The sequence below is a fragment of the Apteryx rowi genome, unplaced genomic scaffold, assembly GCF_003343035.1.
Source record: "Apteryx rowi isolate R43461 unplaced genomic scaffold, aptRow1 scaffold_109, whole genome shotgun sequence".
NCBI lineage: Eukaryota > Metazoa > Chordata > Aves > Apterygiformes > Apterygidae > Apteryx > Apteryx rowi.
In genome coordinates, this window is record NW_020447297.1 from 250541 (window position 1) to 268931 (window position 18391).

Below are 18391 nucleotides of genomic sequence, written 5' to 3' on the forward strand. Positions count from 1 at the left end.
AGAAATAAAATGGCTACATTTCTCCAGACCATGATAAAGAGAGAGAGAGTATGCATGGAAGGGAGAGAGAAAGACATGGAGAGAAGAGAGAGAATTTGCAAGGAAAAGAGAGATTCATGGCTATGAAGTTATCACTGATGGAGACTTTCAGCAAGTCTGTCACTATCCTCTCATTCATCTGTAAGATCTCTCTCTTCAGTATTGTTTTCCCTCTGGGGTTAATACATTGCAATATTCACTTCAGCAGCATGATAAATTGAGCTACTGTTTACACCGGTGTAAGTACAAAATAATTCTTTTGACGTCAGGAGGGTCCTGGGTGGATGCCAGTGTAAATGAGAGCAGAATGTTGTTCGACACTTCCTTATCASATTCATTATTAGTCCTTTCTAAAGAAAATTTTGTAAAAAGTTCTGTAAGTGTGAATTTTTGCATATTTTTTTTTCAGGAGAGATTGATCTTCTGCCAACATTTACATTTGGAATAACAGCATTTTGGTTCATATAAGAAGCCTCGGCAGTTGTGAAYGTTGCTCAGTTGCTTTGAATCTACTGAATAAGGTGGAAAATATGGGCGTGAGAAGAACGTGCACTACATTTTCAAGATGCTGAAGATAGGAGACAATTAATGTGAATGATGCTCCCTCAGCTGTCACTTAGCACAGGTGAACAAGTAGTAAAGCCAAATCTGGGACAATTCATGGCTCTGAAAATGTACTCACCAATTTTGCCAGTAGTGTAGACTTTGCCCAGCCCTTGCGTTTCATCCTTTTCTGTCCACTTCTGGAAGAGCTGTTTAAACATGGCTGACTCCGCTCCATCATTTATCACTTCAATGTTGGTGGAAGGAGGGTAGCCTTTGGCTTGGATGAAACCCTAGGGGGGTTGCAAAAGGACTTTAGTTGGGACACATCAAAGTTTTTACAGACATGAGAAGAAGGACGTGGAACTGAGCCAGGCCAAAGAGCAAACATCTCCCCACAGCTGAGCACAGCATGACTAAGGACAGGATTCACCTCAAGATTAAGACACTTGCATGTAGACTTATAAATGGAGACGTCTGCAAGCTTCCACTATGGTACCTATGTTTATACCTGTATCTAGGCAACTGAACCCTGCCCTGAAGTTGGTGACCTAGATCACATCCTAAAAYGAATCTCTAAACTTTTCATCTTGAAGAGAATCTCACCCCACGGGTCTAATGAAAATCATCCTCCTCTATCTCACCCAGATTTGCAGAGAGCTTCTGGTGAGGAGGGGAGGGGAAGAAGTGGTGATGGGGTGTGCCCATGACCTGAGAGCACAGTTCAGTTCTTTGCTTCACTCTGACCTTTTTGTCTCTTTAAAAAAATGAGTGTGTCTTCCCTTTTGCATGTTAAAACACGTGACTTGTCAAGATAGTAAAGGGATGGAAGCAGTTAAGTACCATAGAGTGTGACCTGTTCTGAAGAGACAAACACTCACAAATAGGGCAGCTATTGGGGCAGCTAAGAGACTGCTTCAACATAGGTGCTTGATACAGTCTGAGAGGGAAGAAAATTATCTGTTCTGCCACAATGTCAAAGTCATTGCTCAGTTTTCAGTAGCTGCTTTCGTGTTTATCTCAGCAGGCTCCAGGACAACTCAGAGGTACAGTGTTGACAGTTGTGGTTCAGGAAAGGAGCCCAAGTGTGGGCTTCTGAGCATTCATTTTGTGCTGTAAATACCGCAGCCACACACTACCCTCAGGGAAAAGCAGAGCAGATGGTCTTCCCATCCCTCCCACCTGCCATGCTGAAAGAGATATCTTTTGTTCTACATTTGTAGCTCAAGGCCAGAATTTGCAAAGCTGATTGCCTATTAAAAAGCATCTGAGTTAAGCTTTTGAAAGGAGCACAGAGGACTGAAAGACAAGTTCTAAGGCAAGGTTTGTCTAAGCTTTTCTTCCCTGAGACAATAAGTGTGATCAGTATTGAAGTTGGGTATCCCCAGGTAAGATGTCATTGAAGGTGAGGCCATTTATAGTCTTCAAACAAGTCATTAGATAGTCAATAGGAACATAGTTAATAGAGTTAAAAGCCAAGTTCCCTTGTAGTCTTCACTTCAACATCACAACTTGTAAAAAAAAACAAAAACAAATGTCCTACTCACTCAGGCTCTCACAAGGCTAATTTTGTCTGAAAGGATGTGTTGGGGCATGTTAGACTAGAAAATAACTATGATACCTTATTTGAAGGGGTGKCATAAGTGCCAGTGTGCTGTGCTGGTGTGCTCTACCTTAACGTGATCCCTGGTTTTGTCTCAGGCTGGCCAATCTGAGTTCATAACAGATCTCTTTCTACCCAGTGGAAGATCCCCACATCAGCTTCAAATTCACACACAGAACCTGAGCCMAAACCTATTGGCATTATCTTGTTGATTGCAATGGACCTGAGACTTAGCCTGTAGCACCTACACATAAGACCTGTTTTTTTCAGAGAGCAGCCAAGTTCCCCATTGACTTCCCTGAGGTATCACAGTGTTGATTAGGAACGTWAGAGATGCCTTTCTGGAACAGAGCAGTGGTCCATGCTGCCTTGGGCAGTGGCTGTAGGAGATGCTGTTTAGCAAGCATGTGTGAGCCTGCTGACTATCTGCAGTCTGATCCTTTCACTGTCCCCAGCAGCCACAATATTGGGTCATGGCTGTTAATGGGAACAGAAGATCTCAYCTCCTTTAATATCTCTTTATGGACCTGCTGACCATGAATTTGTCTAATCCCTTTCTGAACCTGCTGATATCACCAGCCTCCACCATGTCTTGAAGCAACAAATTCTAGAAGCTCACCATCTGCTGTAAGAAAGTATTTTATTTTGTATTTTCTTTTATTTTCTTTTCTTTAAYTGATTTCCTCCTAGTTTCAATGACAGGTCCCAGTTCTACTGTGATTTGGTGAAAAACAATTTTGCATTTACATCATCTCATCTCCCTTCAAAGTTTAAGTCCTGTTATTACACAGGCCAGTTCCTAAAGACCCACACTTAATTGTAATGAATGGTCAGATTAGTGCTTAGTTACCCTCCCATGACATTGTTTGCACTATATTACAGCTCACCAAAGCTCGGCTGAAGGCTGTTTTCTTCTCTTCCTTGCTGGATAATTTTCCTCTCCAAACATAGATTTTAAAACCGCCTTGATCTAAAATGTGGCAGTCCTGATGTGAAACAGAAAAGAAAAACAGATGTAAAAACCTTTTTTCAGGGAAAGGTTCTCACTTGTAGCATACCTAGGTTGGCTCCTGCTTGGAGTCTAGATCGAGCTTATTTCCTTGCCTTGCAGAGCTGCTAACCCTGGTGTAACTGTTAGCAGAAGCAACAGAGGATGGATTTTCTGTGGTACATGAATGGGCTATGACTATCTCAACTGTGCAGTGCCTGGGTTCTTGGGTACACTGAGCTCATGAGTGCCTCTATCTCAGCAGCTGCTCTTTAACTCTGAAGAAATAAAATACATATTTTTCCTAGGCACYTCTCCAAACTGGCCATTTCAGCCTCATGAGAGCTGCTCCCARACTAACAGGAACACCAGCTCTGAAAGGCTCCAGGAGAAGCAAGTGCCGAATTTCACCCTCAGCTTGCTGTGCTACAGCACTGCTGATGGTGGTGTTTGTTTATGCTGAGCCTCCTATTAAAGGAGCAGAAAAAGCCCAATTTAGACCTCTTCTGCTCCAGTATTTTGCATCCCTGATCTGGAGATACAGGATGAGAGGGCTGCCAGGCAGCCCAGCTGCCGGGCATCCTGTCTCCATCATGGAGATCTGATGGTCCCAATTGACAACATGCTGTGCGACCAAAGGCTTGGTGATGCTGAAATTGAACTTTGACAGGAAAAACATAACCTTCAWATGCCTATAAAAGGAGGCTGAGTTTTAACAGTGCTGACACCAGGGACTAACTGGAGCATGGGTGATGGGTGCAAGGTGAATAAAGGGGCTGGAGCCAGATGACTTGCTTGCAGCACAGCCCCATTTTGGAACAGGCCACTTTGTGCAGCCAAGAAWCGAGGCTGAGCAATTCTCTGCCAAATTTTAGCCAGAAGGATATTAGGAAGGCCTCTGTTTTCTCAGTGCCTTTAGACAGAGGGTCTGTAAGGAATCTCCTTCCGGGAGGGTCACTGAGTCTCGTCACTTGCTACACCTGGAAAACATCTAATCTTCATAATTTTATGAGCAGAGTGACTGTTTGCTCTCATTTCTGMAAATGGAGGGTTGTCCCAGAACATCACTTTGCAGGTATCAAGAAGCCTGATTTYCATCTGGAATTTAATCCTGGCCCATTTCAACCCACCTCGCCTTGACTCTCCTTTTATAATGATTGCCAAGCTAATATATTTCTCAACTGAGAGGGCTGGTTTGCCACCTTTTGTTAAAGCAGCTTCAATCCACTCCTGGCCTCTGGGCACCAAGACTGTAGGTGGAGGCTAAGGTGCCCTATTTTTAGCAGACATCTGACACAGTTTAAAGGATGTAAGGGCTGATAATTTCTGCAAACAGGTATCTCATAGAAATAGGTGCTCAGCTGAAAACAAAGGAGGCCACAGCAACGTTTCTCTCTATAAGGACTGAGGTCTTTCTCTCACCTCGTGCTGGAGCAGGTCCTGCGTCAGGGGCCGAGTAGCTATCTCCTGTACCACCAGGTCATTGTCCTTCTCGTAGACACTGAAAGAAAGAGTCATTGAGCAGAGTCAGGCTGCACAGAGCCCTCCGTGAGAAGGGCTGGGGTTCGGGGACTCAGCCCGAGACTTACTGGTAGAGCCGGACATTTGCTTTCTGCAGCTCATCTGCTTTTGTGTCGGGGATGGCGTCTTGGAGCTCCCCATGCCTCTCACCCAGCACCATCTTCATGATCTGCATGAGGTCTGGAGAGTCCTTCTCGTTGTCAATAATGCCAATTTGAGCACGGCCGCCTCTTTCGCTGTCCCTGATGCTACGAGCCAACGCGAGACCCTACACAAGGATCATAAGGGGATAAATCCAGATTCAGCCGGCGAATTCAGCAAGCATTGCCTCAGACCTATAGTAATGATGGAGAACTAACAGTCTAAACTAGATTACTACAGTTCTCTGAAGCTGCTATTGTCTTGCAAATTTAGCTGTTAAAAAATGTGGATGTGTCCATTATACCTGCTTATTAACTAACTCTTAGGAAAACATTCCTTAGTAGAGTCATTACTGGTGTTTGCTCCTGCAGGGCACAGGCATCACAACAAGCATTGCATATGTGTGACTGTACATAAGCAAATCCAATAACCTTGTGAGACATGGTCTGGAAGCGAGACGCACACATGCTGAGCAGAATAGCAGCCAGAGGCAGCAGAACTGCAGGACCCTGGATGTACCATGATGGCATTTTAAATTTAAATGTTTCAAGTATTCAAAAAACATGGAAGTTTTTCTGTGACAAAAACACTGTGAAATGTCAAACAACTAATTAGGCTGAAATCTCAATTTTCCATAGATAAATGGATGATGTATAATTTTTTCACCATCTCATGACAATAGTTTTGAAAGGGGCCCTCTTTTTTAGGCCTAGGGAATGATTTGTTTGATTGCCAGGCCTGAGGTGAACCATGGCCTGTTCCTCACAGCAACCTCCCATCTTCCTGCTCCCCTTTCTCTGTGTCCTAGTAGTTTCTTTGTCTCTTCTCCACCCTCATCCAGATCTTCACCTCTTCCCCTGTGTCCTGCCAAACTGCCTTCCCTGTGAACATCCCGGCATCCCAGCTCTTCAGGTGCCACCATATGAAGAGCAGCCCCACCTAACTTTTAACATGTGTGATGGCAGGCTATGAGCTCAACCACCAACTCTGCCTATGACCCAGTGGTAGATCTTGCCTTATTAAATCTCTGTATCTCAGTTCCTCTATCAGTAAAATAAAGACAATGACCCTTTTTAAAGTGTTTTGAGAGCTATGGATAAAACTGTCCTACGAAAACTTAGGATATGCATTCCTGCTTGTCTCATACAGGTCAAGCTGGGATTCCCTGTGATGCTGTTTAAAACTAAAAATTCCCCTACCCCTGGGGAAGTTATTGCAGTTAAACCAACTGTTGCTACTGTTTAGGGCCTACCTCATTCAAACTTCAGGGCACAGAGGGCTGGAGATATACCTTTTCAGAGGGAATTAGATGCCTTTCTGGAGCTAGAGTTAGTGACGTGTCCAAGGCCACCTCTGACACCTGATTTGAGGCTTGAGCAGAGCACTTCCTGACCTCTGATATCAGCAGATGGGGAAGCAGAAAATCTACCAGAATTTTCTTTGTTCATATACGTGTCTCTAGTTTTACTGAGATTCTCACTGTGCAAGCATCTTTCACTGTTTCTTTTTCTTTTCTTTGTGTTTTGTCTCGCTCTAGGCATCAGAAAGTACCTCTAATAAACCAAGGGGCTTTTGTGCCTGTACTCACCCTAGATCTCTCAGCAATGCTGCAACTGGGTCCATTCCACTGAATCAGCACTTTCCCGAGGTCCAGCAAGAAAACATCACCCTTATTAAAACTGTTCCAGGAAAGCTCTACCTGTCACGAGAAAATGAAATGACTTGGGTTGGTGGGGACAACGAGAGCCAAAAGGGTCAAGTCACAGTCATAGGGAACTTGCTCCCAGGAATGTAAGAACTGGTCTGCAATGGCGTGCTCATTTTTCTAGCTAGATTCAGCAATGACACTGGGATTGTAAGACCTGTTTTCCTTTTGAATGGATGTGAATAACTCTACTCTTATTAATGCAGGGGTGATAGGGTAGACGTTTGTGCGCTGAAGGTGTGTCCCTTCCCTTTCTCCAAAGATTCCAGTTTTCCAAATTATTTTCTGAGAACAACCACCACCCTGTGAAAGAAAGTGCCCAGGGGTGGTACTCATCTATTCACCGAGCCAAAGGGCTTCTCTCAGGATAATACCAAACCCCACAACAAGTTCTTGAAAACTGTCCCGTAGTAGGGCTGCTCAAGCAGAGATGAGCTATCTAGCAAGTAAATCTGGTGGAAAATGGGTGCAGGAGGAAAGGCAAGGACAAATGATCCATAAGTAGAGAGGGCTCCTGTGCTTACCTCTGTGGCTGATATGTGCTTCTTTCCCTTGACATGAAGAAGACGCTTGATGTTGTACATATTGGTCTCCACGTGCTTGAATCCTGAAGCTACTCCTCCCTTCTTGTAGCTGGTGTGGAGCAGGGAACAAAGAGTTCATGCTGGTTAGAAAGTAATTGTCCAAAGAGTTCATGCTGGTTAGAAAATAGTTGCCCCTCTGTCCTCTGAAAAAAAATCTATTTTTTGGTGACAAGTAAAAACCTTGGGAGAATATCATCTTAGACTCCCCCAAATGGAATGTCAAAAGCTGCTTTGTTGCCTGACTCTACCATTCACAGTCTCCATTCATACCATGACTCCTCATGGTGTCCTGCCACCTGTTATGGGTGTTGTGTTGCTGTCATGCATCTTGGGAGAAGGTGTGTAGCTGAACGGGCAAGTCAGAGAGGGCAATGGAAACATAACACAACCAAATTGAAAATCTCATCAAGCAAGGCAGTGATTTCTCAGAATTGAAATATTCCTCAGACATTCAATTAAGAAACATGCTTTGCAGAAAATACAGATTTTTTTGCTAAAATTTGGTTTTGTTGAAAACAGTTGTTCTATTCAAAGTAGCTGAGACAGAAAGCTGTTGACGTAGGCAGCACAAAATGCTATTGTAAAGGGATGCAGACACCATCTTCTTCTCAGATTTAATCTTCCAGTTTCACTGTGCTTTCATCCTTGAACATGCACTTTGCAATGCCTGCTGTTAGCACAGTGTTGACTTGCTGCATGATGTCATCACTTCCTTTCCATGCAACTTTGCAAGGAAGGTGCGATCACATTGTGAGGGACATGGTCCCCCCAAGAAAGTTCTAGAGCCCTTTTACTGGTTTTTGGACAAGTCTAACCCCCTTCTACATATCCTAGTGCATTTTAGACAAATCAATCCAATGTTCATGCTTCAGGCCTCTCATTAAGTGAAGCAATAAAACTGCAATGTGTGAGAAGGAGAGGGAATTGCTGGGAGTTTTATAATTTTTAGCCATGTGGGTAAGATATATTTCATCATAGTCTGGAAATGATTGGCAAGCATGGTTAGGCTCATGAGTGATTAACTTGTTTGGTCCAGTAGTACCTACCCACAGAAGGAAACTCTGGTGATTAAGCTACCTACTAAGCTGTAGAAGAAGCTTGGTTTAATCTCTAATTCTGCCCCAGACTTTCTGTATGACCTTAGAGATGTGGTTTAGGCCAAGATGAAGCCTAACTCATATTGATTTTTGGGGCAGATAGGTTTCTAAATAGACTTCTAAACCTCCATGCTTTTGAAAGTCTGAATCTTAGTCCTCCTTTGCCCCTTACTTATCATTAAGGTGAGGATAAAAACACTTCACTGTCTCACAAAGGTTCTGAAGAAACTCATAAGATATAGGGGTGCACAGTACAGTGGTATTGGAAGCCAGACTAGGATATAGGATAGAGACCAAGGATGGATTTTCATCTGACTTTTCTTCAGCTGTTTAAAAGTGAGGCACTTAAACTGTTTATTGYCAGTGGAGAGAGACAGGTCCTCTTGGAGGGCAACTATTGGAGTCACCTTCCAAAGACTCTGAAGGGGGCCAAGACCACACAGTTGGACAAGACGATATCTTTTAGATGTCTGAAGTTCAGTGAGCCAAATTTCCTTTCACTACAGGAAAATTACTCCTAGCGTGAGCCAAATCATCACTTCTCTTCTAAGTGGATATTAGTCTAAAGTGCCGTGAATGGACCTACTGATCTAAAGTGTGTGGAGGAGTGGAAAGAAGACCCTAGAGTGAACAAAATGGATGTTAAGATGCATTTACAGCAAACATCTTGAAAAACGATCAGTGGAACAAAACAATATGGTTCCAATCTCAGTAATTAAAACTAAGGTTTTTTTAAATAGGAAATTTTTCTTTTGCATTTTGACCAACTACAGAACTGGTCCATGTTTTTCAGATTTTTGAAATGTTGATGCTTCTGGGATAGAGAGAAGCTGAAGGAACCCCAGGGACTGTGACTTGCATCATTGTGGGGTATTTTACGCTACTCACATAATGCCGTTCCGGAAATAGCTTTGGAAGGTCTCAGATTCATGTCCCTGCACTTCCCGGTGCTGCACAGGGTTTCCCCCAAGTGCATCATCCATCTGGATGACATACAGGGCCACAGCACCTTGTTCATCCTGGGATGAATCCTTGCCAATCCAGTAATGCAAGTCTGTAGAGGAGCCACGAGAGGTTCTTTTGTGCTGGAAGAGGTGGGAAAGAGGAGATTCAGGATGCATTTTCCCTCACCGGGAAGATGCAGCACATACAGGTTTGGCAAAAAACACCACTGGTCAGGGAGACCTGGCAGGAACAAGCGATCATGGAGCCCTTTCCCAGGGGCTTTTTCACTCCTGCCTTTCTCCTGGGCAAGAGGAGGCAGGACTGAGCCCTACGACGCTCCTTGGGAGCTCAGCCTGGGGTCTGGCTGTCCCTCTGGTGCCTTGGCCTCTGTTACCATCACCCTGACCGTTATGTCGCTGCTTTCAAAGGAGTGGCATTAGGGACATGAAGAGCTGTGTCAGCACAAGGGGGTTCAGAGCGGACCAAAGCTTGGGTGGCGCAGTGACTCCCAGGCAAGGTAGAGTGGAGAGTCAGCTCAGCCCCCAGGGTCCTGATTCGGGAGAGCACCTATGGGGCTTGCATACATACTGCACTGAAGCATGTTTCTGTCTTAGGTACTTTTATGACTCTTGTTATTATGGAAATGGAGCACCTGTGAAATTCCAAAAAATCATGCATTCAACCTGTCCTAYTTTTGTGGAGTTTAATATCAAAACTTAAAGGATATTCTTCTCATAGATCACTTTTTTGAATGTAATATACACTCGTATGTATTTGCCTGGAGGTACTCTCCTTTCTTTCCCTTTCTATGACACCATTAAGTAACACAAACTGCCTCTGAATTCCTGCTGACTTGCAAAACAGACATAACTCCAAATGAAGCTGAACCTATGTGTGCATGCTGTGATTCATCTTATTACAGAAAAACCCAATAGCCTAGAAAGAAGAGGCAAGCGGTCTGAGAAGAGGTGTGCTTATTGTTATGTGAGTTGTGCCAGCTATTTTTCATCACCTACTGTGTTAAACCCTATCATCCATGCCTGTGAAAGATAATAAAAGCTCATTTTATAAACTGGATTTGACACTAAGTTCTGTTTATTTGCTTTGTCTAGTGGTATCTAGTGGTACCACAATGAAAAACACTCGAACTTGAATAAAATACAACTCAGTTTCCTTCAGCACAACTGATTAATTTGTGGCAAAATCACTCTATTGAATTGACTGTCACTGAATACCATCAAAGTCCCATTGTCCTGCAGACAGCCTTTGTTTGGAGTGCCCCCGGTCAAGAAGCAGAAAGATGAGTATTTGTACCCTCTTTTATGCAAGGGGGAGGGAGAGATGTGGAGTGATTAAGGGCTTTTCTACCTGGGGAAGCTTTTGCAACATAAGCTGAGTCTGTGAGCATCAAAATCTATAGTGATTATGTTCAGCCCCTTGCAAGGGCACTCCTATTCTGCTCTAAGCATGTCTTTGGGTGGCTGCTACCAAATCAGTTCCCCCAAAGCATTTGAAAGGTAACGTAAAGGCATCTGCATGGTGAATTACTGCAGGAGAGTCATTCTGCATAGCTATCTCAGCCTGCTTTCCCAGCTTGACACACAGTGGATTCAGCTTGCAGAGAAAGATACATACAGGAGAATTCATTTGCTTAAAAATTGGCATTTACGAGCTTTTTGAGACTTCCAAGGCTATCCAAGACTTCTGCACTGGGCAGATGTGACTTAGGACTTATAGGGCATGTGTGCTCCTATGAAGTAGCAGCTGCAAGGCGGATGAGACACTCATAGCATGTATTTAGGCATCTCAACCCTGCCCCTAAATTTAGGTGTTTGCATGTGAGAAAGGTCTAAGCTCCCACTATAGTAAATGGAGATCTAAGACCCAGCTCAGTAGCTGTCAGAGACGGCCTAGATTGTCTGGGTACCCACATGGGGATGGTGGAGATGACATAATACTGGCAGGTTTTCTGTGTTTTCACCTGTGCCTGGAGGTCAGGTGGGACACACACCCTACAGCAAGTGCAGGAAATTGAATCAAACCCATAGAATTAAGAAAAGGGGATTCTTCAAGAAATCTTCCAAAAATTGTTGTCTGTGGCACAGTTAAACACCAGGGGGTCAATTCAGTTGCCTCAGCCAGGACCCTAGGGACATTTGAGGTGTTTTGGGTCACCTAGGATGGGCTTCAGGTGCTACCCCAGAAGGGTGCAGGTCTCATGTGTCATATCTGCTGGCCCTGTGTGGACATCTTGGATATTCCAGCGCCTATAAAATGGCACAAAACTCTTGTGTTTGTGGCTGAATCCATCCCTAGAGGCATACGGACAACCATTTCTCTATCCTGTAAACATTTCTGAGGGTTAAAAGTAGGTACCCTACCCAAATAATCTGGGCACGAACTTGGGGTCTGGAGGAGATCTACGTTCAAATCTCCTACCTAAAAAATTCACACAAAGAACATAAATCTAGCTCACACACATCCTCACTGAATATCCTACCCAATGATCTTCTCAGTGGTTAGATATTTCATGAGGTATAGGAAACCCAGGTTGCTTCATATGATTCAAGCACTGCATGAACTGGGCTCTGCCTTTGTTGCATTGCAGACGTGCGCTTATGTATCTTTGGTTATTGTGGGACAGCRGAGGCTTTGCTGTCACTTGACTAATGGGAATGTTTGCAGAAGGAACGCTCTGACCCAGGAAGTGGGAAATGCTTCTGGTTTCCACAGTGTGGACATCGCTTGATGCAATGGGGCCTGGATTGCTCTGTGCAGATGAAGAGATTTGGAAGGAGGTACAGGAGCCCAGYGAGACACATCATCCTCCCAGAGGGCTTTAGGAACGCAAGGCACTTTGTACAGCCCAGACTGTAGAGTTATTCTCAGAAGCTCCTCATGCTTCTGGCTAGACTGGGTTCAGCTGGCTGTAAGTAGATCTGGAGCAAATTTGGGTGGGATGGATGAGGTGTCCTAACAGGGAGATGGAGAAGGACTACAAAGCCTCTCTGTTGCTCATGTGTCACAGAGTAAGTGGCACACCTCCATAACCCACATCATCCACTGAAAACAAGGCCCTCCAGCTGGCCACCTCTCACACTCCCAAACTACTCCCATGAGTCATACAAATTTAGGCCTTGCTTTGGTTTGTCAGGAATATACTGGCCATTTTGCCATCTRTGTGCATGATTCAATTGATTAGAAGATGAATCATTTTAATAAATTGCTGATTTAATGGCTCTTATGGCCTTCTGATTATACAAACACAAAATATTGTTGCAACGATGACAATGTTAAATTCRGGTGCATGATTAGATGACAGTGAACACAGAGGCACAACCATTTTTATCCCACAGTGCTTCTCTCATCTGTGAGAGTATCTGGGGGTAAAGTCTGAGGTAAAGAACCTGTTTGCCTACCGATGCTTGTTTGCCTTACTTACGTGTAGAATTATGTAACAGTCCCCTTCAAAAAAAGTCCCATAAGCCTTTTCAGGAACAGGAACCATCTTCATATTCTGTAAAAAAATGAGCGTTTATGTCATTGCTAGAACTCCAAGATCCAGAAGAAGATGAGTGTGAAACAGGGAAGCTGGGATGCATGAAACACTAGGGTGACAATTAAAGTTTGGAGAAGGAAGGACCAAGGACCTCAAGTTGAAGTTACATGTTCCATGGCCCCCAGCCAATATCAGGGAGTTTCCTGGGGCAGAGAGCTTGTGTGTCATTTTGGAGAAGGAACTAATAATCACACTTAATTGCTATTAGGGTGACAGATAGGGTTTGAGGATACAAATACTGCTTTGCCTCATCATATTCGTTGACAGTTTTTTGAAGGCTATTTATTTAGAGGGGGATGAATCATGGTTTAGTTTGGCAGCCATACGCCAAAATGCTATACTGGCACCTCAAACATCTCTATGTCAGATTTGCAACATGTCATGCTAAGGAAACTCCTAACTTCCCACTTCCACCTCTATGTATAACTAGGAGTAATTGGAAGAGTTCAGACAGGAAGGACCGAGTGTGGAAATGAGGAGGTGCCCGGATAAGGTCACTCATTAGTGTTTGTGGAATAAGTCGTAGAGGGAAACCATGCACACGCATACTGGCTGGGACTCCTTAGACCAGAGTGAATGAAGATTAAGTGCATTGCTGCAACATTCTGGCAAGGGAGATTAGAGGGAGACCAGGATGACTTCAAAGATCAGCAATGGCACCAACTGGGAGCTGGGCTGGTGCTGTCACCACCAGGGTTATTGCTTTTTTTTGGGKTTTTTTTTCCAACACACTGGATGACAGATGCCAAAGCAGTTTGCCCTTGCTCATCTTGATCCTTGGTGGCACTGCCAGGGCTGTGTTCACGGGCTGGGAAAAGTCACTTCTCCTGGGGGAAGTTCTGAAAGTGCTAAGGGTTGAGAAGAAGCAAATGAGAGCACTGTATGCTCAGACTGACAAGGATTTTCACTCTCCTTGCTCCTCTGCAATCCTGTAGATCTAGCRCTTGAAGACCAGTAGGTCAGGCTGAAGTGCACCAGAGCTTGGGTTTGTGTGGGAATTGTCTGGGGGATTGAGCATGTCTTATCCTAGGTTTAGTTTTGGGGTATGTTTTTTACTCAGCACCCATCAATTCAAGGACCCCTTTCAGCAGCTTTAACCAAYTATAACTGCTTTGTTAGGGATACATAGCAATTAGCAGTGCAGAGAAAAGATAGACTTGAGGACACTGATATGTCTCTCACCCTTCTAAACCGTAATTGCACACTGCACTTGGTGCACATCACAGTTAACCAGCCATGCCTGCCCAGCGTGCCTGGGTGTGCCACACATCAATATACACATGGCTCCTGGGCCTGATATGTCTCTGTGGCTCCCTAGAATAGATACACACATTCTTCTGGTGGCCTAACTTGTTTCCCGGCTTACCAGCCTGGCCTTTGTGAAACTATGGTTCTCTAATTACAGATCCACTAGAAAGAAGCTTAATACAGCGTTTGGGAGAGAAAAGCAAAGGTAAAGACCCTGGACTACTTGGAACATAATTTGAATTTGTAGAGGACCACCACCATTTTGAGACACATGTAGGAGACCCTTCCCACTGCTCCCCTGGGCTGGCTCTGGACCTTAGTCTATGTCCCCCTCTTGTTGCAGGGGAACCTCCTCTGTGAAACTGGCCAGAAAGAAGAGGCAGGATTGAGCCCTGCTCCAAATCACAAAGAAAGATCACCCCAAGCAGGAGGTGATCTCACTTGCTGCAGTATCTCTCCCTGCAATGACCTATYAATCAGAGTGGACAAGGTGGGGGTGAGATGCATATAGACACTGTGGGAATACCTTCCCTGCAAAATTGTGTGCCTTCCTCATGGCAGCTTCCCCACTGCTGGTACAGATTAAAGTTACTAACCCATAACACCTCTTCTTGATGCAACAGGCAATTAACTTTAAATGTGCTAAAACAGCTATGCAACAATTCCCAAAGTGGGTAAGAGAGCCTCCAGTGCTGGAGGAATGCGCTGCCAGAACATATTCAGTCCCACCAAAATTAATGTTTCCTTAGTCACTATTATCCCTGTTATACAGAGGAGGGAACCAAAGCACCAAGCAATAACATGATGAAAGTTGCATAGGGAGGAAGGCAAAGCCAGAAATTGGGTCTCCTGTTTCCCACAGCTGCATCTTTCCTGTAGGACCATCTTTTGCTACCCAGACTGCTTCGAGAATATCTCTTTCTTGAAACACACACACACACACACAGTGTATCACATCACTCTTTCTTGTCGTACCTCTATGCCCCATATCTGGAGTCCCAGCTTTCTCTCGATGATTGGAAGATTTGAGTCACCGTCTGTCATCCTGTCCCCTGAGCTGGAAGGGAAAGTAAGAACAGAAAAACAGCATAACTATAAATAACTACATAATTGGATACAACAGTAAGTGAACTGAGACTGAAGCTTGTTTGTTTTGGACATTCTTGCCAAACCAGTTTGATATAGACACTTATGATTCCCAATTAGCGCTGCAGCCCAAGGACTGGGATCATCAAGGTGGGAATCATCTGACCAAGTGCAGACATCTACATCTGAGCTAGTCACCTGGATTCCTCTCACAGTCAGTGGAGACTTAGATATTGGAGGCAAACTACAGCATGAAATGTCTCCATCTCTCCACTGACTACAAAAAGAGGACAGATCAGCTCAGCTGTAGTTAGCAAGAGTTAAGCAGGATGAACTCCCACTCCCAGTGTATCCATGCTCATGGTAGAGAACAAGCAAAGTGTGGGATCGCAGCCCAGGAAAACATGGTTAGGACACCATTGTTCAGGTATGGGATTATTTTACATGCGTTTAAACAGGTGGAAAGGATACAGCAAGGTGCTGAGCCTGGCATGAGTACTGCTTTGTTCCCACAGTTGCACAAGAGGTGGCAGGGACAGTGCAGGACCTACAGGAGACCCATGCCATCCTAGAGCAGCCGCTGGAGGTCACACCAGGTACCCCGAGCCACTGGGGGCCTAGTGAATGGAGCCTTTCCATTTCAGGGTGAGATTCAGCTCTAGATTAAGACACCTACATCTAGGTGTCTCAGGACAGGCAGATCCAGGCTTTAAGCTCCGTTAAAACCAATGGAGACCTAGCCAGTGCAGTCAGCAGAGCATAGGGAGTGATTCAGCTGATGACCCAGGCATCTACTTTACACATAGCTGAGCAGTTCCCTAGGCTCCACTGCCTGTATGAGGAAGAGGTAGGTTTCAGTTGCCTGTACAGAGGTCTCTAGGGACATTTGAGATGCTCTGGATATCTCCAGCTGCCACTCTTGAAGGGTGAAGGTCTCCTATCCATCCTTTATCATATCTGCCAGCTGTGAAAAGAGAATGGGACTACCCTTAGTTATGTTCCCCATTCCTACAGCTTGAATAACAGGTTTTGCTTGAGAAGTGACTCTCAAACACAGCTGTTTACACCACAACCTTCTGAAGCAAATCAAAACCAAAACCAGCTTATATAAAAAGACTGGGCTATATACTAGCAGAGCTGGCTGGCCCATGGGGCCCAACAGGTGCCTCCTGAGCAGCTTGGCTCCCCTGCAGTGGCCACGGCACAGACCATTTGTGTAGGGGCAACTACCGTATCAGCCATTCTAGTATGAGTCAATCCTGCTCACAAATCAAGGCCCAGCTTTGAGAGAAAACATGGCTCACTGATTTCTGTGTTTTGCATTCATTTGCTTTACCAGTATGCTCCTCTGAGTTACATTTGTTTATAACAGATCTATTGTACTTTGTTAAAAACAACAACAATTTGATTGACTGCATTTTTTTTTTTCTGCTGCTGGATGACAAAGCTGCACTGATTGTAGGCCATGGCCTCTCCTGCATGCTTCTGTTCAGCTGTAAGAAAGTGCCTGTCAGAAGGAACTATTGCTGAACATGAACTTGGCAGAATACCTGAGCCACAATAAGATGAAAAATAAAAGAAGCCACAAAAAAAAAAAAAAAAAAACACACATGAAAGACGCTCCTTCTGAGGGAGAAAAGCACAAATACAGGTGAACCCATGCCAGAAGGCATGTTTATTGCTTGTGTTATGCATGAAAAGATACACTGCCCTTGGTACCACTAAGACATGAGAAGGGATGATTCTTCTCCTGAAAAGTCTGCACATCAAGTAAGAGCACAAAACCTGTGGATCCAGGCAGGACCTTTGGTCCATCTGGGTCTTCCACAGTCCAGAGTTGCCAGACCCTGGCTCCTTGCACAGGCAGCAGAGAGAAGCAGGTACCTATCATGGTGGTGGACCACAGCTCCAACACCTCTCCACTAACTGGGCAGGCATCCACAGTCTGGCAACCTTGGATAGTAGGAGTCAGAAGTGCTCATTGCCCTTTTGAACATAGATATATCTGAAGAACCATGGAAGATTGACCCCTTATGGCTTCATGTATCTCCCAAGAGTGCATTTGTCAACCTGCATCTCCCTTTCGGTTTCTCTAAATAGCTTCCAGTCAAGAAGAGAAACAGCAAGGGGAAAAAAGACATTTTTCATCTCAATTTCCAGAAAGGCAAATTGAGTCCCACACAGACTAAAAAAACAGATCCCAAAAGATATTTCCATGTCTAGCAGGAGCTAGACACTTTTCTGAGTGGAGGCCTTAGTGGCTCACCTCCTGTGGAGTCTGTGGCTGTCAGGAACTGAATCCAGAAATGTAGCCTCAGTTCAGATCCTTAACCTTCCTTTCATTCCAATATGGCACTTGAAAGGTCCCTGTCAAAGAAAAACCCAAGTGAAAGCTCCTTCCCTCAGCCATCTTTGTCATTTATTTAGGGCACTATTTTTCTTTTCAGTCTAGTATTAAAGCAGGAACAACTTGAAAATAAAGCTAGTAAAGATGCTTGTGGCTGTGTATGAAGGAGAATTCAGGGCGTGAAGTTTTTCAGTAAAACCAATACTGCTCCCTGCGGAAGCCAGCGGGAGTCTTGTCCACCTCCTAGCAGCACAGGAAACCAGCAGCCGGCCAGCTGTGAAACGCAGCTGGCTTYGTGCTTCTCCCAATACCCCGACCTCTCCCGTAAAAGAAGTTAACCCAGAGGATCCACAGATTCCTCTGAGCTCAGGCAATCTTGTTGGATAAAGTCATCCGGAAGTCAGTTACACTTTACAGATTCTCATGCAAACCACTGATTCAAAACAGGGATTCTCACTCTCTTCCACTCCTGGGGTTCCTTTCTCTGTTGGAAACCTCCCTGTTAGCTTTGGTCCACACTTTTCTGGGAAATGCTGTCGCTCCCCTTCTCCTTAGTCATTAAACTGGGGAAAGAGTGTGAAACACAGACAAAGTCAGTTCTTTCTTTGGACTTTCTTTCGGTTTGTGGCCAAGTTAGAAATAAAAGGAATGTGATTTATATAATCAGACAGCTCATTTCTTTAACTATTTAATGTAGATTTTTAATCAAATGATCCCATAAGTCAACTCCTTCCCAGACACAAAATCCAGTATTTATGGAGTGCAAAATTCTCATCTGTGCTGGTATCAGGAAGGGTAGAAACTTGTCTAAATTAAAAAGAAAAAAGATTTTAAGAGGCTTGGGTTCCCTGTAAGGTTTGAACAGTGATGTTCAGGCCAGTTCCTCTCTCAACCAAACTGGTTTTGTCTGGTACTAGGTGAAGCGTGAACCGACAAGAAGCATGAGTCAGTAGCCTCAGGGGCGGGAATCCACTGAAAAAGGCCA

The 18391-nt window shown here is 44.5% G+C and overlaps 1 protein-coding gene across 1 annotated transcript in view; it reads right to left on the reverse strand.

The window, feature by feature from the left end:
- The window catches only part of VILL (villin like), a 28296-nt gene extending 10891 nt beyond the window's left edge, over positions 1–17405 (reverse strand). The window contains exons 1-10 of the mRNA XM_026072287.1: positions 17326–17405; positions 14949–15030; positions 12609–12683; positions 9110–9306; positions 7065–7173; positions 6424–6534; positions 4763–4962; positions 4596–4674; positions 3073–3171; positions 722–875 (exon numbers count right to left, since the gene is read on the reverse strand). Of these exons, the coding sequence (XP_025928072.1) occupies positions 722–875; positions 3073–3171; positions 4596–4674; positions 4763–4962; positions 6424–6534; positions 7065–7173; positions 9110–9306; positions 12609–12683; positions 14949–15017 (1093 nt within the window). The 5' untranslated portion in view covers positions 15018–15030; positions 17326–17405. The remainder of the gene's footprint in view (positions 1–721; positions 876–3072; positions 3172–4595; positions 4675–4762; positions 4963–6423; positions 6535–7064; positions 7174–9109; positions 9307–12608; positions 12684–14948; positions 15031–17325) is intronic.
- Positions 17406–18391: the final 986 nt, after the last annotated feature.